Here is a 25699-nt window from a genome sequence, read left to right as displayed (position 1 = left end):
CCCACCACTAGATGGTATGATTTCCCCCATCACTAGATGGTATGATTTCCCCCATCACTAAATGGTATGATTTCCCCATCACTAGATGGTATGATTTCCCCCATCACTAGATGGTATGATTTCCCCCATCACTAGATAGTATGATTTCCCCCATCACTAAATGGTATGATTTCCCCCATCACTAGATGGTATGATTTCCCCCATCACTAGATGGTATGATTTCCCCCATCACTAGATGGTATGATTCCCCCATCACTAGATGGTATGATTTCCCCCATCACTAGATGGTATGATTTCCCCCATCACTAAATGGTATGATTTCCCCCATCACTAGATAGTATGATTTCCCCATCACTAAATGGTATGATTTCCCCCATCACTAGATGGTATGATTTCCCCCATCACTAAATGGTATGATTTCCCCCATCACTAAATGGTATGATTTCCCCCATCACTAGATGGTATGATTTCCCCATCATAGGGCTCTGGTCTAAAGTAGTGCACTATATAGGGAATAGGGTGCCATAGGGCTCTGGTCTAAAGTAGTGCACTATATAGGGAATAGGGTGCCCTAGGGCTCTGGTCTAAAGTAGTGCACTATATAGGGAATAGGGTGCCATAGGGCTCTGGTCTAAAGTAGTGCACTATATAGGGAATAGGGTGCCATAGGGCTCTGCTCTAAAGTAGTGCACTATATAGGGAATAGGGTGCCCTAGGGCTCTGGTCTAAAGTAGTGCACTATATAGGGAATAGGGTGCCATAGGGCTCTGGTCTAAAGTAGTGCACTATATAGGGAATAGGGTGCCATAGGGCTCTGGTCTAAAGTAGTGCACTATATAGGGAATAGGGTGCCCTAGGGCTCTGGTCTAAAGTAGTGCACTATATAGGGAATAGGGTGCCATAGGGCTCTGGTCTAAAGTAGTGCACTATATAGGGAATAGGGTGCCATAGGGCTCTGCTCTAAAGTAGTGCACTATATAGGGAATAGGGTGCCCTAGGGCTCTGGTCTAAAGTAGTGCACTATATAGGGAATAGGGTGCCATAGGGCTCTGGTCTAAAGTAGTGCACTATATAGGGAATAGGGTGCCATAGGGCTCTGGTCTAAAGTAGTGCACTATATATAGGGAATAGGGTTCCATAGGGCTCTGGTCTAAAGTAGTGCACTATGTAGGGAATAGGGTGCCATAGGGCTCTGGTCTAAAGTAGTGCACTATATATAGGGAATAGGGTGCCATAGGGCTCTGGTCTAAAATAGTGCACTATATATAGGGAATAGGATGCCATAGGGCTCTGGTCTAAAGTAGTGCACTATATAGGGAATAGGGTGCCATTTGGGACACAACCCTGTCAAGGTCTTTTATTACTTCATGCCTGCTTTATTTGCGCTCCCCTCTTGGTAACCTTGGCAACCCTGGTAACCCTGGCAGAGGAGAAGTCCCAGAGGGCTGCAGGGAGGGAGGTGCTGTTGCCGGGTAACCCTGGCAGAGGAGAAGTCCTACAGGGCTGCAGGGAGGGAGGTGCTGTTGCCGGGTAACCCTGGCAGAGGAGAAGTCCCACAGGGCTGCAGGGAGGGAGGTGCTGTTGCCGGGTAACCCTGGCAGAGGAGAAGTCCCACAGGGCTGCAGGGAGGGAGGTGCTGTTGCCGGGTAACCCTGGCAGAGGAGAAGTCCCACAGGGCTGCAGGGAGGGAGGTGCTGTTGCCGGGTAACCCTGGCAGAGGAGAAGTCCCACAGGGCTGCAGGGAGGGAGGTGCTGTTGCCGGGTAACCCTGGCAGAGGAGAAGTCCCACAGGGCTGCAGGGAGGGAGGTGCTGTTGCCGGGTAACCCTGGCAGAGGAGAAGTCCCACAGGGCTGCAGGGTGGGAGGTGATCACACATAGGGAGTCTAGACACTAGACCTCCACTAAAACATTAGCTAGTTAATGGATTACTAATGTTTTTGCTGTTGCACTAGTCTAATGGCATTGAGGTTGATATCTTAAAAGAAAACTATATTTTGGTATTTGTTTCATTAGTCCATTGTTGACATAGTCCCTGAATGTTTGCTTGTCAGAAATCAAGTTTTCAAGATATGTAATTTTCAAAATTCAGAAAACATCCCCAGTATGATGTTTTTTGCTAAAACACAACATCATGCGGGGATAATTTCTGTATTTTGAAAGATTTCTGTATCTTCGAAAAACGTGTTTTTCCCCCCTCTATATCTCTCTCTCTCTCTCTCACCTAGGCTGATTACTGCGTCATGGGACAAGACCCTAAATGCATGGGACCTGGAGACTGGCAAGATCATTGTGAGTCAATCAAATAATGAATCTAATCCTCACAACGTGTTGTTGAGACCTCTCTGTTACATCTCTCTCTCTCTCTCTGTCTCTCTCTCTCTCTCTCTCTCTCTGTCTCTCTCTGTCTCTCTCTGTGTCTGTCTCTCTCTGTCTCTGTCTCTCTCTCTCTGTCTCTCTCTCGCTCTCTCTCTCTCTCTCTCTTTAACACTAATGAACATCTGAGACCATGGGGGATTTTCACAAAAAAAAAAAAAAAAGGGCCAAGGATGTTTGACGAATCGTAACGCCGGAGAGGGCGTATAAGTGACATAGCCTGTGTTGGTGTGTGTTGGTGTGTGTTACATAGTGGACTGCAGCTCAGGGTGGTCTCCTGACGTCATGTAGCGTCTCGGAGGACGGGAAGTACGTCGTCTCCTCCTCAGACCTGGAGAACGCAATCTGCCTGACCTCAGCTGATACAGGGGAGAGGCTCTTCCACGTCAAAGGTACGTCCTAAAGTCATTCACTGACCTCAGCTGATACAGGGGAGAGGCTCTTCCACGTCAAAGGTACGTCCCTAAAGTCATTCAACAAGTAGTTATCGATCTCTATATCGATTTTTCCATTGAGCTACGCTAATGCTAAGCTAGGCTCGCGCTATCATAAGCTATCACATGGTAAAGGTAGAGTCAGCGATGCTGGGAGTAAACAGCACCGTCGAGCAGATTTCTGCAACAACTCAAGTAGTATGAATCACCAGGCTGAACTTCTCTGCTGTTTTGGGTCCTGAAGCAGTGTGAAGAACGCCCCTCAACAATGCACTGATGTAACATACCTGTATACCACAGGTAATACCTGTATACCACAGGTAATACCTGTATACCACAGGTAATACCTGTATACCACAGGTATGACAAAACAATGCACTGATATTTTATGTGTGTGTGTGTGTGTGTGTGCAACGTCTTGCATCGCTCTCATCTACAATATCCTGCTGCTCCTGGTAACGTCAGGTCACCGAGTCTCAGTTTAAGTCATGTCTAATGGTAACGTCAGGTCACTGAGTCTGTTTAAGTCATGTCTAATGGTAACGTCAGGTCACTGAGTCTCAGTTTAAGTCATGTCTAATGGTAACGTCAGGTCACCGAGTCTCAGTTTAAGTCATGTCTAATGGTAACGTCAGGTCACCGAGTCTCAGTTTAAGTCATGTCTAATGGTAACGTCAGGTCACTGAGTCTGTTTAAGTCATGTCTAATGGTAACGTCAGGTCACTGAGTCTCAGTTTAAGTCATGTCTAATGGTAACGTCAGGTCACCGAGTCTCAGTTTAAGTCATGTCTAATGGTAACGACAGGTCACTGAGTCTCAGTTTAAGTCATGTTTAATGGTAACGTCAGGTCACCGAGTCTCAGTTTAAGTCATGTCCAATGGTAACGTCAGGTTACCGAGTCTCAGTTTAAGTCATGTCTAATGGTAACGTCAGGTCACCGAGTCTCAGTTTAAGTCGTGTCTAATGGTAACATCAGGTCACCGAGTCTCAGTTTAAGTCATGTCTAATGGTAACGTCAGGTCACCGAGTCTCAGTTTAAGTCATGTCTAATGGTAACGTCAGGTCACCGAGTCTCAGTTTAAGTCATGTCTAATGGTAACGTCAGGACACTGAGTCTCAGTTTAAGTCATGTCTAATGGTAACGTCAGGTCACTGAGTCTCAGTTTAAGTCATGTCTAATGGTAACGTCAGGTCACTGAGTCTCAGTTTAAGTCATGTCTAATGCTGTCACTTCCCTCAGATCATCACAAGTCTACGATCACGCGGTGCCGGTTTGACCCTCAGAGTCAGCACGTAGCCAGTGTCTCTGAAGACAGAACCATCAAACTGTGGGACCTGGTCTCCACCCAAACCACCCTCTCCATCAACAGGTGAAGATAACACTCATTATATTAGACTTTACACACAGTCCCTGAGATAACACTGATTATATTAGACTTTACACACAGTCCCTGGGATAACACTCATTATATTAGACTTTACACACAGTCCCTGAAATAACACTCATTATATCAGACATTACACACAGTCCCTGAGATAACACTGATTATATTAGACATTACACACAATCCCTGAGAGAACACTCATTATATTAGACTTTACACACAGTCCCTGAGATAACACTCATTATATTAGACTTTACACACAGTCCCTGAGATAACACTGGTTATATTAGACTTTACACACAGTCCCTGGGATGATAAATAACACTCATTATATTAGACTTTACACACAGTCCCTGGGATAACACTCATTATATTAGACTTTACACACAGTCCCTGAAATAACACTCATTATATCAGACATTACACACAGTCCCTGAGATAACACTTATTATATTAGACATTACACACAGTCCCTGAGATAACACTCATTATATTAGACTTTACACACAGTCCCTGAGATAACACTGGTTATATTAGACTTTACACACAGTCCCTGGGATGATAAATAACACTCATTATATTAGACTTTACACACAGTCCCTGAGATAACACTGATTATATTAGATTTTACACACAGTCCCTGAGATAACACTCATTATATTAGACTTTACACACAGTCCCTGAGATAACACTGATTATATTAGACTTTACACACAGTCCCTGGGATGGTAGATAACACGCACTGCCAGGCTGACAAATGACCAGAGCATCAAGGAACATCATAACAGCTGTGTTTTTGTTGTTGTCATTTCTGACCGCAGACGTCCTTAATAAAGATTTGTCAGTACCAGATATTTAATAATTACACCTCAGATCGTCATGTGTATGGTCCGCAGTGGACTGGTGAACTCTCTGGTCTCCTTTTAAAGACACACGATTGACTGTATTATTGACTGATGTACAGTAAAAATAAAAATGTTTATCGGACACAAATGGACGATAAAAGTTGCAACACACTCCCTGCAGTTAAATTAGAATCAAACTTGGCATCGTAAAATGTAGATGCAATACTAGAGAGACTGTATGTCAGAACTAGGACCCTGTGTTTTACAGTCATCTGACACTCCTGGGTTTTAACCTTCAAACTGTCCTCTTAAAATACAGGATCAAATATTGCTATGTCTCCTGATAGCACTAAACACAGGACACTCATTATAACACATGCACTGCAGTACAGTGAACTCAAATATAACCTGGTATTATGTCAGAAAGATTGATGCAGGACAGTGAACTAAAATATAACCTGAAATATTGATGCAGGACAGTGAACTAAAATATAACCTGAAAGATTGATGCAGGACTGTAGAGTGGTGAATATTTTAATTAACACCGAACGGTATCTGGTTCCCCAGAGATCTGTTTTCCATGGGCTACGTCTCATATGGTACCCTGTCTCCTATATAGTGCACTACGGGCCCTGGTCAAATGGCACCCTATTCCCTATTATGGTGCACTATAGACCCTGGTCAAATGGCACCCTGTCTCCTATATAGTGCACTACGGGCCCTGGTCAAAAGAAGTGCACTATATAGGAGATAGGGTGTCATATGGGACACACTACATTCCATTCATTCTCATTCTTATTGATTCCATTCATCACTTTCATGGGAGGGAGGGAGGGAGGGAGAGAGAGAGAGAGAGAGAGAGAGAGAGAGAGAGAGAGAGAGAGAGAGAGAGAGAGAGAGAGAGAGAGGGAGGAAGGGAGGGAGAGAGGGAGTGAGAGAGAGAGCTCTTGAATAATCCTCTGCAGTGTCATCATCAGCAGACTCCATTTGCTCAGTGAAAACAATGGAGCTAATGTCAAATTGTCTTTCTACCAAAATACCGTAGATCAGACCGTAGGACAGACCGTAGGACAGACCAGGTATACACCCTGCACACCCTTATTAACAAACCAGTGTCTTCTCATGCTTATGAGCTCCCGAGTGGCGCAGCGGTCTAAGGCACTGCATTTCAGTGCAAGAGGCGTCACTACAGTCCCTGGTTCAAATCCAGGCTGTATCACATCCGGCCGTGATTGGGAGTCCCATAGTGCGGCGCACAATTGGCCCAGCGTCGTCTGGGTTTGGCTGGGGGTAGGCCATCATTGTAAATAAGAATTTGTTCTTAACTGACTTGCCAAGTTAAATAAATAAATAAAAAATGCTTTATTGATTTCAGAAAAGCTTTTGGCATGAGGGTCTGAAATACACATTTATGGAAAGTGGTGTTGGGGAAAGACATACCACATTATAAAATCCATGGAGACAAACAACAAGTGTGCAGTTAAAAAAAAAAAAAAACATTTCTTTCCACAGGGCCGTAGGGTGAAACAGGGATGCAGCTTAAGCCTCATCCTCTTAAACATATATATCAATGAATTGACGAGGGCACTAGAACAGTCTGCAGCACCCGGCCTCACCCTACTAGAAGGTCTACTGCTGATGATCTGGTGCTTCTGTCCCCAACCAAGGAGGGCCTACTGCAGCACCTAGATCTTCTGCACAGATTCAGTCAGACCTGGGCCCTGTCAGACCTGGGCCCTGACAGACCTGGGCCCTGACAGACCTGGGCCCAGTCAGACCTGGGCCCTGTCAGACCTGGGCCCTGTCAGACCTGGGCCCTGGCAGACCTGGGCCCAGGCAGTAAATCTCAGTGAGACCAAAATAATGGTGTTCCAAAAAAGGTCCATTAGCCAAGAAAACAAATACAAATTCCATCTAGACACCGTTGCCCTAGAGCACACAAAAAACTATACATACCTCGGCCTAAAACATCAACACCACAGGTAACTTCCACAAAGCTGTGAACGATCTGAGAGACAAGGCAAGAAGGGCCTTCTACACCAACAAGAGGAACATAAAACTCGACATCCCTATGACAGCAGTAAGACCTAACTCTGTCCCGTGTTGACCTGTGAGGCTGGTTGATATGTTATTGATCCCCCTGTGACAGCAGTAAGACCTAACTCTGTCCCGTGTTGACCTGTGAGGCTGGTTGATATGTTATTGATCCCCCTGTGACGGCAGTAAGACCTAACTCTGTCCCGTGTTGACCTGTGAGGCTGGTTGATATGTTATTGATCCCCATGTGACGGCAGTAAGACCTAACTCTCTCCCGTGTTGACCTGTGAGGCTGGTTGATATGTTATTGATCCCCCTGTGACAGCAGTAAGACCTAACTCTGTCCCGTGTTGACCTGTGAGGCTGGTTGATATGTTATTGATCCCCCTGTGACGGCAGTAAGACCTAACTCTGTCCCGTGTTGACCTGTGAGGCTGGTTGATATGTTATTGATCCCCATGTGACGGCAGTAAGACCTAACTCTCTCCCGTGTTGACCTGTGAGGCTGGTTGATATGTTATTGATCCCCATGTGACGGCAGTAAGACCTAACTCTGTCCCGTGTTGACCTGTGAGGCTGGTTGATATGTTATTGATCCCCATGTGACGGCAGTAAGACCTAACTCTCTCCCGTGTTGACCTGTGAGGCTGGTTGATATGTTATTGATCCCCATGTGACGGCAGTAAGACCTAACTCTGTCCCGTGTTGACCCGTGAGGCTGGTTGATATGTTATTGATCCCCATGTGACGGCAGTAAGACCTAACTCTGTCCCGTGTCGACCCGTGAGGCTGGTTGATATGTTATTGATCCCCATGTGACAGCAGTAAGACCTAACTCTGTCCCGTGTTGACCCGTGAGGCTGGTTGATATGTTATTGATCCCCATGTGACAGCAGTAAGACCTAACTCTGTCCCGTGTTGACCCGTGAGGCTGGTTGATATGTTATTGATCCCCATGTGACGGCAGTAAGATCTAACTCTGTCCCTTGTTGACCTGTGAGGCTGGTTGATATGTTATTGATCCCCATGTGACGGCAGTAAGACCTAACTCTGTCCCGTGTTGACCTGTGAGGCTGGTTGATATGTTATTGATCACCATGTGACGGCAGTAAGACCTAACTCTGTCCCGTGTTGACCTGTGAGGCTGGTTGATATGTTATTGATCCCCATGTGACGGCAGTAAGATCTAACTCTGTCCCTTGTTGACCTGTGAGGCTGGTTGATATGTTATTGATCCCCATGTGACGGCAGTAAGACCTAACTCTGTCCCGTGTTGACCTGTGAGGCTGGTTGATATGTTATTGATCACCATGTGACGGCAGTAAGACCTAACTCTGTCCCGTGTTGACCTGTGAGGCTGGTTGATATGTTATTGATCCCCATGTGACGGCAGTAAGACCTAACTCTGTCCCGTGTTGACCTGTGAGGCTGGTTGATATGTTATTGATCCCCCTGTGACAGCAGTAAGACCTAACTCTGTCCCGTGTTGACCTGTGAGGCTGGTTGATATGTTATTGATCCCCCTGTGACGGCAGTAAGACCTAACTCTGTCCCGTGTTGACCTGTGAGGCTGGTTGATATGTTATTGATCCCCATGTGACGGCAGTAAGACCTAACTCTCTCCCGTGTTGACCTGTGAGGCTGGTTGATATGTTATTGATCCCCATGTGACGGCAGTAAGACCTAACTCTGTCCCGTGTTGACCTGTGAGGCTGGTTGATATGTTATTGATCCCCATGTGACGGCAGTAAGACCTAACTCTCTCCCGTGTTGACCTGTGAGGCTGGTTGATATGTTATTGATCCCCATGTGACGGCAGTAAGACCTAACTCTGTCCCGTGTTGACCCGTGAGGCTGGTTGATATGTTATTGATCCCCATGTGACGGCAGTAAGACCTAACTCTGTCCCGTGTCGACCCGTGAGGCTGGTTGATATGTTATTGATCCCCATGTGACAGCAGTAAGACCTAACTCTGTCCCGTGTTGACCCGTGAGGCTGGTTGATATGTTATTGATCCCCATGTGACAGCAGTAAGACCTAACTCTGTCCCGTGTTGACCCGTGAGGCTGGTTGATATGTTATTGATCCCCATGTGACAGCAGTAAGATCTAACTCTGTCCCTTGTTGACCTGTGAGGCTGGTTGATATGTTATTGATCCCCATGTGACGGCAGTAAGACCTAACTCTGTCCCGTGTTGACCTGTGAGGCTGGTTGATATGTTATTGATCACCATGTGACGGCAGTAAGACCTAACTCTGTCCCGTGTTGACCCGTGAGGCTGGTTGATATGTTATTGATCCCCATGTGACGGCAGTAAGACCTAACTCTGTCCCGTGTCGACCCGTGAGGCTGGTTGATATGTTATTGATCCCCATGTGACAGCAGTAAGACCTAACTCTGTCCCGTGTTGACCCGTGAGGCTGGTTGATATGTTATTGATCCCCATGTGACAGCAGTAAGACCTAACTCTGTCCCGTGTTGACCCGTGAGGCTGGTTGATATGTTATTGATCCCCATGTGACAGCAGTAAGATCTAACTCTGTCCCTTGTTGACCTGTGAGGCTGGTTGATATGTTATTGATCCCCATGTGACGGCAGTAAGACCTAACTCTGTCCCTTGTTGACCTGTGAGGCTGGTTGATATCCTTTATTGTTGTTATTGTTAGCGTATCATTTGAACTTTTCATTAGCTTCAAATGAACCTCGTCCACTAACTATTGCTGTCATGCAACTCTAACATGTAGGAGGCGCAGGAGACTCAAAAAAGTACCGTAAATACAAGGCAGGGGTAAAATAAATCCAGCAACGGGCAAGAACCCTCAAACCGAGTCGGGACGCAGCCCAGCAGAACCCGGAAGCCTAAACAACCGAACGGCAGAGGAAAACCCCAAATCCCCAACCTACAATAAAATGACACAAATAATCCCGCACAATCCCAAACCCAAACCAGACAGACTAAATACCCCCACTAATGAACTAACTCAAAAACAGGTGCTAACATAAAACAGACATCACCAAATGAAAATGAAAAGGAGATCGGTGGCAGCTAGTAGGCCGGTGACGACGACCGCCGCCCGAACGGGGAGAGGCGCCACCTTCTGTAGACGTTGTGACAATTGCACACAGTTCAAACTAATTAGTGTTAGTCAAGGTCACGTTGAGGCTTTTGTACCAAAGCCTCCAGAGCTTGTGGGGGGGAAACCCAATATTCCAATATGCATTATGACAATACAAATTGTTGTTCTATCCTGTCCCAAACACAGCACCCACCTCAACGTCATCTCTAACTGCTGTTTCACTGCTAACGGACGCTACTTGTGCACTGCATCATGGGACAAGACGCTGCAGCTGTGGGACGTCCAGACAGGAACGTTCCGTTCCCACGGTGGCCTGACCCTTAGCAAGGGACACGACGGGTCTGTCAGCTCCTGCGCCTTCTCCATGGATGGTAGGGTAGACCCATCAGTCTCCTCCATGGATGGTAGGGTAGACATATCAGTCTCCTCCATGGATGGTAGGGTAGACCCATCAGTCTCCTCCATGGATGGTAGGGTAGACATATCAGTCTCCTCCATGGTGGTAGGGTGGACCCATCAGTCTCCTCCATGGATGGTGGGGTAGACATATTAGTCTTCTCCATGGATGGTAGGGTAGACATATCAGTCTCCTTCATGGATGATAGGGTAGACATATCAGCCTTCTCCATGGATGGTAGGGTAGACATATCAGTCTCCTCCATGGATGGTAGGGTAGACATATCAGCCTTCTCCATGGATGGTAGGGTAGACATATCAGTCTCCTCCATGGATGGTAGGGTAGACCCATCAGTCTCCTCCATGGAATGGTAGGGTAGACCCATCAGTCTCCATGGATGGTAGGGTAGACATATCAGCCTTCTCCATGGATGGTAGGGTAGACATATCAGCCTTCTCCATGGATGGTAGGGTAGACATATCAGCCTTCTCCATGGATGGTAGGGTAGACCCATCAGTCTCCTCCATGGATGGTAGGGTAGACCCATCAGCCTCCTCCATGGATGGTAGGGTAGACCCATCAGTCTCCTCCATGGATGGTAGGGTAGACATATCAGCCTTCTCCATGGATGGTAGGGTAGACATATCAGTCTCCTCCATGGATGGTAGGGTAGACATATCAGTCTCCTCCATGGATGGTAGTGTAGACATATCAGCCTTCTCCATGGATGGTAGGGTAGACATATCAATCTCCTCCATGAATGGTAGGGTAGACCCATCAGTCTCCTCCATGGATGGTAGGGTAGACCCATCAGTCTCCTCCATGGATGGTAGGGTAGACCCATCAAGATCCTCCATGGATGGTAGGGTATACCCATCATTCTCCTCCATGGATGGTAGGGTAAACATATCAGTCTTCTCCATGGATGGTAGGGTAGACATATCAGTCTCCTCCACGGATGGTAGGGTAGACCCATCAGTCTCCTCCATGGATGTTAGGGTAGACATATCAGCCTTCTCCATGGATGGTAGGGTACACATATCAGTCTCCTCCATGGATGGTAGGGTTGACATATCAATCTCCTCCATGGATGGTAGGGTAGACATATCAGTCTCCTCCATGGATGGTAGGGTAGACCCATCAGTCTCCTCGATGGATGGTAGGGTAGACCCATCAGTCTCCTCCATGGATGGTAGGGTCACCCATCAGTCTCCTCCATGGATGGTAGGGTAGACATATCAGCCTTCTCCACGGATGGTAGGGTAGACATATCAGTCTCCTCCATGGATGGTAGGGTACACATATCAGCCTTCTCCATGGATGGTAGGGTAGACCCATCAGTCTACTCCATGGATGGTAGGGTAAACATATCAGCCTTCTCCATGGAAGGTAGGGTAGACCCATCAGTCTCCTCCATGGATGGTAGGGTAGACCCATCAGGCTCCTCCATGGATGGTAGGGTAGACATATCAGCCTTCTCCATGGATGGTAGGGTGACATATCATCCTTCTCCATGGATGGTAGGGTAGACCCACCAGTCTCTTCCATGGATGGTAGGGTAGACATATCAGCCTTCTCCATGGATGGTAGGGTAGACATATCAGCCTTCTCCATGGATGGTAGGGTAGACCCATCAGTCTCCTCCATGGATGGTAGGGTAGACCCATCAGGCTCCTCCATGGATGGTAGGGTAGACATATCAGCCTTCTCCATGGATGGTAGGGTGACATATCATCCTTCTCCATGGATGGTAGGGTAGACCCATCATTCTCCTCCATGGATGGTAGGGTAGACATATCAGCCTTCTCCATGGATGGTAGGGTAGACATATCAGCCTTCTCCATGGATGGTAGGGTAGACATATCAGTATCCTCCATGGATGGTAGGGTAGACCCATCAGTCTTCTCCATGGATGGTAGGGTAGACATATCAGCCTTCTCCATGGATGGTAGGGTAGAACCCATCAGTCTCCTCCATGGATGGTAGGGTAGACCAATCAGTCTCCTCCATGGACGGCAGGGTAGACCCATCAGTCTCCTCCATGGATGGTAGGGTAGACATATCAGCCTTCTCCATGGATGGTAGGGTAGACATATCAGTCTCCTCCATGGATGGTAGGGTAGACCCATCAGGCTCCTCCATGGATGGTAGAGTAGACATATCAGCCTTCTCCATGGATGGTAGGGTGACATATCATCCTTCTCCATGGATGGTAGGGTAGACCCATCAGTCTCCTCCATGGATGGTAGGGTAGACATATCAGCCTGCTCCATGGATGGTAGGGTAGACATATCAGCCTTCTCCATGGATGGTAGGGTAGACATATCAGTATCCTCCATGGATGGTAGGGTAGACCCATCAGTCTTCTCCATGGATGGTAGGGTAGACATATCAGCCTTCTCCATGGATGGTAGGGTAGAACCCATCAGTCTCCTCCATGGATGGTAGGGTAGACCGATCAGTCTCCTCCATGGATGGCAGGGTAGACCCATCAGTCTCCTCCATGGATGGTAGGGTAGACATATCAGCCTTCTCCATGGATGGTAGGGTAGACATATCAGTCTCCTCCATGGATGGTAGGGTAGACATATCAGTCTCCTCCATGGATGGTAGGGAAGACATATCAGTCTGCTCCATGGATGGTAGGGTAGACCCATCAGTCTCCTCCATGGATGGTAGGGTAGACATATCAGCCTTCTCCATTGACGGTAGGGTAGACATATCAGCCTTCTCCATGGATGGTAGGGTAGACATATCAGCCTTCTCCATGGATGGTAGGGTAGACCCATCAGACTCCTCCATGGATGGTAGGGTAGCCCCATCAGTCTCCTCCATGGAATGGTAGGGTAGACCAATCAGTCTCCTCCATGGATGGTAGGGTAGACATATCAGCCTTCTCCATGGATGGTAGGGTAGACATATCAGTCTCCTCCATTGATAGTAGGGTAGACCCATCAGGCTCCTCCATGGATGGTAGGGTAGGCCCATCAGTCTTCTCCATGGATGGTAGGGTAGAACCCATCAGTCTCCTCCATGGATGGTAGGGTAGACCAATCAGTCTCCTCCATGGATGGCAGGGTAGACCCATCAGTCTCCTCCATGGATGGTAGGGTAGACATATCAGCCTTCTCCATGGATGGTAGGGTAGACATATCAGTCTCCTCCATGGATGGTAGGGTAGACCCATCAGGCTCCTCCATGGATGGTAGAGTAGACATATCAGCCTTCTCCATGGATGGTAGGGTGACATATCATCCTTCTCCATGGATGGTAGGGTAGACCCATCAGTCTCCTCCATGGATGGTAGGGTAGACATATCAGCCTGCTCCATGGATGGTAGGGTAGACATATCAGCCTTCTCCATGGATGGTAGGGTAGACATATCAGTATCCTCCATGGATGGTAGGGTAGACCCATCAGTCTTCTCCATGGATGGTAGGGTAGACATATCAGCCTTCTCCATGGATGGTAGGGTAGACCCATCAGTCTCCTCCATGGATGGTAGGGTAGACCGATCAGTCTCCTCCATGGATGGCAGGGTAGACCCATCAGTCTCCTCCATGGATGGTAGGGTAGACATATCAGCCTTCTCCATGGATGGTAGGGTAGACATATCAGTCTCCTCCATGGATGGTAGGGTAGACATATCAATCTCCTCCATGAATGGTAGGGTAGACCCATCAGTCTCCTCCATGGATGGTAGGGTAGACCCATCAGTCTCCTCCATGGATTGTAGGGTAGACCCATCAGGCTCCTCCATGCATGGTAGGGTATACCCATCATTCTCCTCCATGGATGGTAGGGTAAACATATCAGACTTCTCCATGGATGGTAGGGTAGACATATCAGCCTTCTCCATGGATGGTAGGGTACACATATCAGTCTCCTCCATGGATGGTAGGGTTGACATATCAGTCTCCTCCATGGATGGTAGGGTAGACATATCAGTATCCTCCATGGATGGTAGGGTAGACCCATCAGTCTTCTCCATGGATGGTAGGGTAGACATATCAGCCTTCTCCATGGATGGTAGGGTAGAACCCATCAGTCTCCTCCATGGATGGTAGGGTAGACCAATCAGTCTCCTCCATGGACGGCAGGGTAGACCCATCAGTCTCCTCCATGGATGGTAGGGTAGACATATCAGCCTTCTCCATGGATGGTAGGGTAGACATATCAGTCTCCTCCATGGATGGTAGGGTAGACCCATCAGGCTCCTCCATGGATGGTAGAGTAGACATATCAGCCTTCTCCATGGATGGTAGGGTGACATATCATCCTTCTCCATGGATGGTAGGGTAGACCCATCAGTCTCCTCCATGGATGGTAGGGTAGACATATCAGCCTGCTCCATGGATGGTAGGGTAGACATATCAGCCTTCTCCATGGATGGTAGGGTAGACATATCAGTATCCTCCATGGATGGTAGGGTAGACCCATCAGTCTTCTCCATGGATGGTAGGGTAGACATATCAGCCTTCTCCATGGATGGTAGGGTAGAACCCATCAGTCTCCTCCATGGATGGTAGGGTAGACCGATCAGTCTCCTCCATGGATGGCAGGGTAGACCCATCAGTCTCCTCCATGGATGGTAGGGTAGACATATCAGCCTTCTCCATGGATGGTAGGGTAGACATATCAGTCTCCTCCATGGATGGTAGGGTAGACATATCAGTCTCCTCCATGGATGGTAGGGAAGACATATCAGTCTGCTCCATGGATGGTAGGGTAGACCCATCAGTCTCCTCCATGGATGGTAGGGTAGACATATCAGCCTTCTCCATTGACGGTAGGGTAGACATATCAGCCTTCTCCATGGATGGTAGGGTAGACATATCAGCCTTCTCCATGGATGGTAGGGTAGACCCATCAGACTCCTCCATGGATGGTAGGGTAGCCCCATCAGTCTCCTCCATGGAATGGTAGGGTAGACCAATCAGTCTCCTCCATGGATGGTAGGGTAGACATATCAGCCTTCTCCATGGATGGTAGGGTAGACATATCAGTCTCCTCCATTGATAGTAGGGTAGACCCATCAGGCTCCTCCATGGATGGTAGGGTAGGCCCATCAGTCTTCTCCATGGATGGTAGGGTAGAACCCATCAGTCTCCTCCATGGATGGTAGGGTAGACCAATCAGTCTCCTCCATGGATGGCAGGGTAGACCCATCAGTCTCCTCCATGGATGGTAGGGTAGACATATCAGCCTTCTCCATGGATGGTAGGGTAGACATATCAGTCTCCTCCATGGATGGTAGGGTAGACCCATCAGGCTCCTCCATGGATGGTAGAGTAGACATATCAGCCTTCTCCATGGATGGTAGGGTGACATATCATCCTTCTCCATGGATGGTAGGGTAGACCCATCAGTCTCCTCCATGGATGGTAGGGTAGACATATCAGCCTGCTCCATGGATGGTAGGGTAGACATATCAGCCTTCTCCATGGATGGTAGGGTAGACATATCAGTATCCTCCATGGATGGTAGGGTAGACCCATCAGTCTTCTCCATGGATGGTAGGGTAGACATATCAGCCTTCTCCATGGATGGTAGGGTAGACCCATCAGTCTCCTCCATGGATGGTAGGGTAGACCGATCAGTCTCCTCCATGGATGGCAGGGTAGACCCATCAGTCTCCTCCATGGATGGTAGGGTAGACATATCAGCCTTCTCCATGGATGGTAGGGTAGACATATCAGTCTCCTCCATGGATGGTAGGGTAGACATATCAATCTCCTCCATGAATGGTAGGGTAGACCCATCAGTCTCCTCCATGGATGGTAGGGTAGACCCATCAGTCTCCTCCATGGATTGTAGGGTAGACCCATCAGGCTCCTCCATGCATGGTAGGGTATACCCATCATTCTCCTCCATGGATGGTAGGGTAAACATATCAGACTTCTCCATGGATGGTAGGGTAGACATATCAGTCTCCTCCACGGATGGTAGGGTAAACCCATCAGTCTCCTCCATGGATGTTAGGGTAGACATATCAGCCTTCTCCATGGATGGTAGGGTACACATATCAGTCTCCTCCATGGATGGTAGGGTTGACATATCAGTCTCCTCCATGGATGGTAGGGTAGACATATCAGTCTCCTCCATGGATGGTAGGGTAGACCCATCAGTCTCCTCCATGGATGGTAGGGTCACCCATCAGTCTCCTCCATGGATGGTAGGGTAGACATATCAGCCTTCTCCACGGATGGTAGGGTAGACATATCAGTCTCCTCCATGGATGGTAGGGAAGACATATCAGTCTGCTCCATGGATGGTAGGGTAGACATATCAGTCTCCTCCATGGATGGTAGGGTACACATATCAGCCTTCTCCATGGATGGTAGGGTAGACCCATCAGTCTCCTCCATGGATGGTAGGGTAGACATATCAGCCTTCTCCATTGACGGTAGGGTAGACATATCAGCCTTCTCCATGGATGGTAGGGTAGACATATCAGCCTTCTCCATGGATGGTAGGGTAGACCCATCAGACTCCTCCATGGATGGTAGGGTAGCCCCATCAGTCTCCTCCATGGAATGGTAGGGTAGACATATCAGCCTTCTCCATGGATGGTAGGGTAGACATATCACTCTCCTCCATTGATGGTAGGGTAGACCCATCAGGCTCCTCCATGGATGGTAGGGTAGGCCCATCAGTCTTCTCCATGGATGGTAGGGTAGACATATCAGTCTCCTCCATGGGTCGTAGGGTAGACCCATCAGTCTTCTCCATGGATGGTAGGGTAGAGATATCAACCTTCTCCATGGGTGGTAGGGTAGACCCTTCAGACTCCTCCATGGATGGTAGGGTAGACCCATCAGTCTCCTCCATGGATGGTGGGTAGACCCATCAGTCTCCTCCATGGATGGTAGGGTAGACATATCAGCCTTCTCCATGGATGGTAGGGTAGAACCCATCAGTCTCCTCCATGGATAGTAGGGTAGACATATCAGCCTTCTCCATGGATGGTAGGGTACACCCATCAGACTCCTCCATGGATGGTAGGGTAGCCCCATCAGGCTCCTCCATGGATGGCATGGTAGACATATCAGCCTTCTCCATGGATGGTAGGGTAGAACCCATCAGTCTCCTCCATGGATAGTAGGGTAGACATATCAGCCTTCTCCATGGATGGTAGGGTACACCCATCAGACTCCTCCATGGATGGTAGGGTAGCCCCATCAGGCTCCTCCATGGATGGCATGGTAGACCCATCAGTCTCCTCCATGGATGGTAGGGTAGAAATATCAGCCTTCTCCATGGATGGTAGGGTAGACATATCAGCCTCCTCCATGGATGGTAGGGTAGACATATCATTCTCCTCCATGGATGGTAGGGTAGACCCATCAGACTCCTCAATGGATGGTAGGGTAGACCCATCAGTCTCCTCCATGGATGGTAGGGTAGACCCATCAGTCTCCTCCATGGATGGTAGGGTAGACATATCAATCTCCTCCATGAATGGTAGGGTAGACCCATCAGTCTCCTCCATGGATGGTAGGGTAGACCCATCAGTCTCCTCCATGGATTGTAGGGTAGACCCATCAGGCTCCTCCATGCATGGTAGGGTATACCCATCATTCTCCTCCATGGATGGTAGGGTAAACATATCAGACTTCTCCATGGATGGTAGGGTAGACATATCAGTCTCCTCCACGGATGGTAGGGTAGACCCATCAGTCTCCTCCATGGATGTTAGGGTAGACATATCAGCCTTCTCCATGGATGGTAGGGTACACATATCAGTCTCCTCCATGGATGGTAGGGTTGACATATCAGTCTCCTCCATGGATGGTAGGGTAGACATATCAGTCTCCTCCATGGATGGTAGGGTAGACCCATCAGTCTCCTCCATGGATGGTAGGGTAGACCCATCAGTCTCCTCCATGGATGGTAGGGTCACCCATCAGTCTCCTCCATGGATGGTAGGGTAGACATATCAGCCTTCTCCACGGATGGTAGGGTAGACATATCAGTCTCCTCCATGGATGGTAGGGAAGACATATCAGTCTGCTCCATGGATGGTAGGGTAGACATATCAGTCTCCTCCATGGATGGTAGGGTACACATATCAGCCTTCTCCATGGATGGTAGGGTAGACCCATCAGTCTCCTCCATGGATGGTAGGGTAGACATATCAGCCTTCTCCATTGACGGTAGGGTAGACATATCAGCCTTCTCCATGGATGGTAGGGTAGACATATCAGCCTTCTCCATGGATGGTAGGGTAGACCCATCAGACTCCTCCATGGATGGTAGGGTAGCCCCATCAGTCTCCTCCATGGAATGGTAGGGTAGACATATCAGCCTTCTCCATGGATGGTAGGGTAGACATATCACTCTCCTCCATTGATGGTAGGGTAGACCCATCAGGCTCCTCCATGGATGGTAGGGTAGGCCCATCAGTCTTCTCCATGGATGGTAGGGTAGACATATCAGTCTCCTCCATGGATCGTAGGGTAGACCCATCAGTCTTCTCCATGGATGGTAGGGTAGAGATATCAACCTTCTCCATGGGTGGTAGGGTAGACCCTTCAGACTCCTCCATGGATGGTAGGGTAGACCCATCAGTCTCCTCCATGGATGGTGGGTAGACCCATCAGTCTCCTCCATGGATGGTAGGGTAGACATATCAGCCTTCTCCATGGATGGTAGGGTAGAACCCATCAGTCTCCTCCATGGATAGTAGGGTAGACATATCAGCCTTCTCCATGGATGGTAGGGTACACCCATCAGACTCCTCCATGGATGGTAGGGTAGCCCTATCAGGCTCCTCCATGGATGGCATGGTAGACATATCAGCCTTCTCCATGGATGGTAGGGTAGAACCCATCAGTCTCCTCCATGGATAGTAGGGTAGACATATCAGCCTTCTCCATGGATGGTAGGGTACACCCATCAGACTCCTCCATGGATGGTAGGGTAGCCCCATCAGGCTCCTCCATGGATGGCATGGTAGACCCATCAGTCTCCTCCATGGATGGTAGGGTAGAAATATCAGCCTTCTCCATGGATGGTAGGGTAGACATATCAGCCTCCTCCATGGATGGTAGGGTAGACATATCAGTCTCCTCCATGGATGGTAGGGTAGACCCATCAGACTCCTCAATGGATGGTAGGGTAGACCCATCTGTCTCCTCCATGGATGGTAGGGTAGACCCATCAGTCTCCTCCATGGATGGTAGGGTAGACATATCAGTCTTCTCCATGGATGGTAGGGTAGACATATCAGTCTCCTCCATGGATGGTAGGGTAGACATATCAGTCTCCTCCATTGATGGTAGGGTAGACCCATCAGGCTCCTCCATGGATGGTAGGGTAGACCCATCAGTCTTCTCCATGGATGGTAGGGTTGACATATCAGCCTTCTCCATGGATGGTAGGGTAGACATATCAGCCTTCTCCATGGATGGTAGGGTAGACATATCAGTCTCCTCCATGGATCGTAGGGTAGACCCATCAGTCTTCTCCATGGATGGTAGGGTAGAGATATCAGCATTCTCCATGGGTGGTAGGGTAGACCCATCAGACTCCTCCATCGATGGTAGGGTAGACCCATCAGTCTCCTCCATGGATGGTAGGGTACACATATCAGCCTTCTCCATGGATGGTAGGGTAGACATATCACTCTCCTCCATGGATGGTAGGGTAGACATATCAGCCTTCTCCATGGATGGTAGGGTAGACATATCAGCCTTCTCCATGGATGGTAGGGTAGAACCCATCAGTCTCCTCCATGGATGGTAGGGTAGACATATCAGCCTTCTCCATGGATGGTAGGGTAGACCCATCAGACTCCTCCATGGATGGTAGGGTAGCCCCATCAGTCTCCTCCATGGATGGCAGGGTAGACCCATCAGTCTCCTCCATGGATGGTAGAGTAGACATATCAGCTGTCTCCATGGATGGTAGGGTAGACATATCAGTCTCCTCCATGGATGGTAGGGTAGACATATCTGTCTCCTCCATGGATGGTAGGGTAGACATATCAGTCTCCTCCATGGACGGTAGGGTACTCATCAGACTCCTCCATGGATGGTAGGGTAGACCCATCAGTGTCCTCCATGGATGGTAGGGTAGACCCATCAGTCTCCTCCATGGATGGTAGGGTAGACATATCAGTCTTCTCCATGGATGGTAGGGTAGACATGTCAGTCTCCTCCATGGATGGTAGGGTAGACCCCTCAGTCTCCTCCATGGATGGTAGGGTAGACATATCAGTCTCCTCCATTGATGGTAGGGTAGACCCATCAGGCTCCTCCATGGATGGTAGGGTAGACCCATCAGACTTCTCCATGGATGGTAGGGTTGACATATCAGCTTTCTCCATGGATGGTAGGGTAGACATATCAGCCTTCTCCATGGATGGTAGGGTAGACATATCAGTCTCCTCCATGGATCGTAGGGTAGACCCATCAGTCTTCTCCATGGATGGTAGGGTAGAGATATCAGCCTTCTCCATGGGTGGTAGGGTAGACCCATCAGACTCCTCCATGGATGGTAGGGTAGACCCATCAGTCTCCTCCATGGATGGTGGGTAGACCCATCAGTCTCCTCCATGGATGGTAGGGTAGACATATCAGCCTTCTCCGTTGACGGTAGGGTAGACATATCAGCCTTCTCCATGGATGGTAGGGTAGACATATCACTCTCCTCCATTGATGGTAGGGTAGACCCATCAGGCTCCTCCATGGATGGTAGGTTAGGCCCATCAGTCTTCTCCATGGATGGTAGGGTAGACATATCAGTCTCCTCCATGGATCGTAGGGTAGACCCATCAGTCTTCTCCATGGATGGTAGGGTAGAGATATCAACCTTCTCCATGGGTGGTAGGGTAGACCCTTCAGACTCCTCCATGGATGGTAGGGTAGACCCATCAGTCTCCTCCATGGATGGTGGGTAGACCCATCAGTCTCCTCCATGGATGGTAGGGTAGACATATCAGCCTTCTCCATGGATGGTAGGGTAGAACCCATCAGTCTCCTCCATGGATAGTAGGGTAGACATATCAGCCTTCTCCATGGATGGTAGGGTACACCCATCAGACTCCTCCATGGATGGTAGGGTAGCCCCATCAGGCTCCTCCATGGATGGCATGGTAGACATATCAGCCTTCTCCATGGATGGTAGGGTAGAACCCATCAGTCTCCTCCATGGATAGTAGGGTAGACATATCAGCCTTCTCCATGGATGGTAGGGTACACCCATCAGACTCCTCCATGGATGGTAGGGTAGCCCCATCAGGCTCCTCCATGGATGGCATGGTAGACCCATCAGTCTCCTCCATGGATGGTAGGGTAGAAATATCAGCCTTCTCCATGGATGGTAGGGTAGACATATCAGCCTCCTCCATGGATGGTAGGGTAGACATATCATTCTCCTCCATGGATGGTAGGGTAGACCCATCAGACTCCTCAATGGATGGTAGGGTAGACCCATCAGTCTCCTCCATGGATGGTAGGGTAGACCCATCAGTCTCCTCCATGGATGGTAGGGTAGACATATCAATCTCCTCCATGAATGGTAGGGTAGACCCATCAGTCTCCTCCATGGATGGTAGGGTAGACCCATCAGTCTCCTCCATGGATTGTAGGGTAGACCCATCAGGCTCCTCCATGCATGGTAGGGTATACCCATCATTCTCCTCCATGGATGGTAGGGTAAACATATCAGACTTCTCCATGGATGGTAGGGTAGACATATCAGTCTCCTCCACGGATGGTAGGGTAGACCCATCAGTCTCCTCCATGGATGTTAGGGTAGACATATCAGCCTTCTCCATGGATGGTAGGGTACACATATCAGTCTCCTCCATGGATGGTAGGGTTGACATATCAGTCTCCTCCATGGATGGTAGGGTAGACATATCAGTCTCCTCCATGGATGGTAGGGTAGACCCATCAGTCTCCTCCATGGATGGTAGGGTAGACCCATCAGTCTCCTCCATGGATGGTAGGGTCACCCATCAGTCTCCTCCATGGATGGTAGGGTAGACATATCAGCCTTCTCCACGGATGGTAGGGTAGACATATCAGTCTCCTCCATGGATGGTAGGGAAGACATATCAGTCTGCTCCATGGATGGTAGGGTAGACATATCAGTCTCCTCCATGGATGGTAGGGTACACATATCAGCCTTCTCCATGGACGGTAGGGTAGACCCATCAGTCTCCTCCATGGATGGTAGGGTAGACATATCAGCCTTCTCCATTGACGGTAGGGTAGACATATCAGCCTTCTCCATGGATGGTAGGGTAGACATATCAGCCTTCTCCATGGATGGTAGGGTAGACCCATCAGACTCCTCCATGGATGGTAGGGTAGCCCCATCAGTCTCCTCCATGGAATGGTAGGGTAGACATATCAGCCTTCTCCATGGATGGTAGGGTAGACATATCACTCTCCTCCATTGATGGTAGGGTAGACCCATCAGGCTCCTCCATGGATGGTAGGTTAGGCCCATCAGTCTTCTCCATGGATGGTAGGGTAGACATATCAGTCTCCTCCATGGATCGTAGGGTAGACCCATCAGTCTTCTCCATGGATGGTAGGGTAGAGATATCAACCTTCTCCATGGGTGGTAGGGTAGACCCTTCAGACTCCTCCATGGATGGTAGGGTAGACCCATCAGTCTCCTCCATGGATGGTGGGTAGACCCATCAGTCTCCTCCATGGATGGTAGGGTAGACATATCAGCCTTCTCCATGGATGGTAGGGTAGAACCCATCAGTCTCCTCCATGGATAGTAGGGTAGACATATCAGCCTTCTCCATGGATGGTAGGGTACACCCATCAGACTCCTCCATGGATGGTAGGGTAGCCCCATCAGGCTCCTCCATGGATGGCATGGTAGACATATCAGCCTTCTCCATGGATGGTAGGGTAGAACCCATCAGTCTCCTCCATGGATAGTAGGGTAGACATATCAGCCTTCTCCATGGATGGTAGGGTACACCCATCAGACTCCTCCATGGATGGTAGGGTAGCCCCATCAGGCTCCTCCATGGATGGCATGGTAGACCCATCAGTCTCCTCCATGGATGGTAGGGTAGAAATATCAGCCTTCTCCATGGATGGTAGGGTAGACATATCAGCCTCCTCCATGGATGGTAGGGTAGACATATCAGTCTCCTCCATGGATGGTAGGGTAGACCCATCAGACTCCTCAATGGATGGTAGGGTAGACCCATCTGTCTCCTCCATGGATGGTAGGGTAGACCCATCAGTCTCCTCCATGGATGGTAGGGTAGACATATCAGTCTTCTCCATGGATGGTAGGGTAGACATATCAGTCTCCTCCATGGATGGTAGGGTAGACATATCAGTCTCCTCCATTGATGGTAGGGTAGACCCATCAGGCTCCTCCATGGATGGTAGGGTAGACCCATCAGTCTTCTCCATGGATGGTAGGGTTGACATATCAGCCTTCTCCATGGATGGTAGGGTAGACATATCAGCCTTCTCCATGGATGGTAGGGTAGACATATCAGTCTCCTCCATGGATCGTAGGGTAGACCCATCAGTCTTCTCCATGGATGGTAGGGTAGAGATATCAGCATTCTCCATGGGTGGTAGGGTAGACCCATCAGACTCCTCCATGGATGGTAGGGTAGACCCATCAGTCTCCTCCATGGATGGTAGGGTACACATATCAGCCTTCTCCATGGATGGTAGGGTAGACATATCACTCTCCTCCATGGATGGTAGGGTAGACATATCAGCCTTCTCCATGGATGGTAGGGTAGACATATCAGCCTTCTCCATGGATGGTAGGGTAGAACCCATCAGTCTCCTCCATGGATGGTAGGGTAGACATATCAGCCTTCTCCATGGATGGTAGGGTAGACCCATCAGACTCCTCCATGGATGGTAGGGTAGCCCCATCAGTCTCCTCCATGGATGGCAGGGTAGACCCATCAGTCTCCTCCATGGATGGTAGAGTAGACATATCAGCTGTCTCCATGGATGGTAGGGTAGACATATCACTCTCCTCCATGGATGGTAGGGTAGACATATCAGCCTTCTCCATGGATGGTAGGGTAGACATATCAGTCTCCTCCATGGATGGTAGGGTAGACATATCTGTCTCCTCCATGGATGGTAGGGTAGACATATCAGTCTCCTCCATGGACGGTAGGGTACTCATCAGACTCCTCCATGGATGGTAGGGTAGACCCATCAGTGTCCTCCATGGATGGTAGGGTAGACCCATCAGTCTCCTCCATGGATGGTAGGGTAGACATATCAGTCTTCTCCATGGATGGTAGGGTAGACATGTCAGTCTCCTCCATGGATGGTAGGGTAGACCCCTCAGTCTCCTCCATGGATGGTAGGGTAGACATATCAGTCTCCTCCATTGATGGTAGGGTAGACCCATCAGGCTCCTCCATGGATGGTAGGGTAGACCCATCAGACTTCTCCATGGATGGTAGGGTTGACATATCAGCTTTCTCCATGGATGGTAGGGTAGACATATCAGCCTTCTCCATGGATGGTAGGGTAGACATATCAGTCTCCTCCATGGATCGTAGGGTAGACCCATCAGTCTTCTCCATGGATGGTAGGGTAGAGATATCAGCCTTCTCCATGGGTGGTAGGGTAGACCCATCAGACTCCTCCATGGATGGTAGGGTAGACCCATCAGTCTCCTCCATGGATGGTGGGTAGACCCATCAGTCTCCTCCATGGATGGTAGGGTAGACATATCAGCCTTCTCCGTTGACGGTAGGGTAGACATATCAGCCTTCTCCATGGATGGTAGGGTAGAACCCATCAGTCTACTCCATGGATAGTAGGGTAGACATATCAGCCTTCTCCATGGATGGTAGGGTACACCCATCAGACTCCTCCATGGATGGTAGGGTAGCCCCATCAGTCTCCTCCATGGATGGCATGGTAGACCCATCAGTCTCCTCCATGGATGGTAGGGTAGAAATATCAGCCTTCTCCATGGATGGTAGGGTAGACATATCACTCTTCTCCATGGATGGTAGGGTAGACATATCAACCTTCTCCATGGATGGTAGGGTAGACATATCAGTCTCCTCCATGGATGGTAGGGTAGACATATCAGCCTCCTCCATGGATGGTAGGGTAGACATATCAGTCTCCTCCATGGATGGTAGGGTAGACCCATCAGACTCCTCAA

General features: G+C 49.1%; 1 protein-coding gene across 1 annotated transcript in view; it reads left to right on the top strand.

Moving 5' to 3' along the window:
- LOC106562075 (WD repeat-containing protein 88) overlaps positions 1-25699 on the top strand; it is a 113360-nt gene that overhangs the window by 15927 nt on the left and 71734 nt on the right. The window contains exons 4-7 of the mRNA XM_045689776.2: positions 2227-2290; positions 2628-2766; positions 4050-4179; positions 10342-10526. Of these exons, the coding sequence (XP_045545732.1) occupies positions 2227-2290; positions 2628-2766; positions 4050-4179; positions 10342-10526 (518 nt within the window). The remainder of the gene's footprint in view (positions 1-2226; positions 2291-2627; positions 2767-4049; positions 4180-10341; positions 10527-25699) is intronic.

The sequence above is a fragment of the Salmo salar genome, chromosome 11 (genome assembly GCF_965601325.2).
Source record: "Salmo salar chromosome 11, fSalSal1, whole genome shotgun sequence".
NCBI lineage: Eukaryota > Metazoa > Chordata > Actinopteri > Salmoniformes > Salmonidae > Salmo > Salmo salar.
Note: the sequence above shows the minus strand (reverse complement) of the source record. Positions and strands in the feature narration are given on the sequence as shown.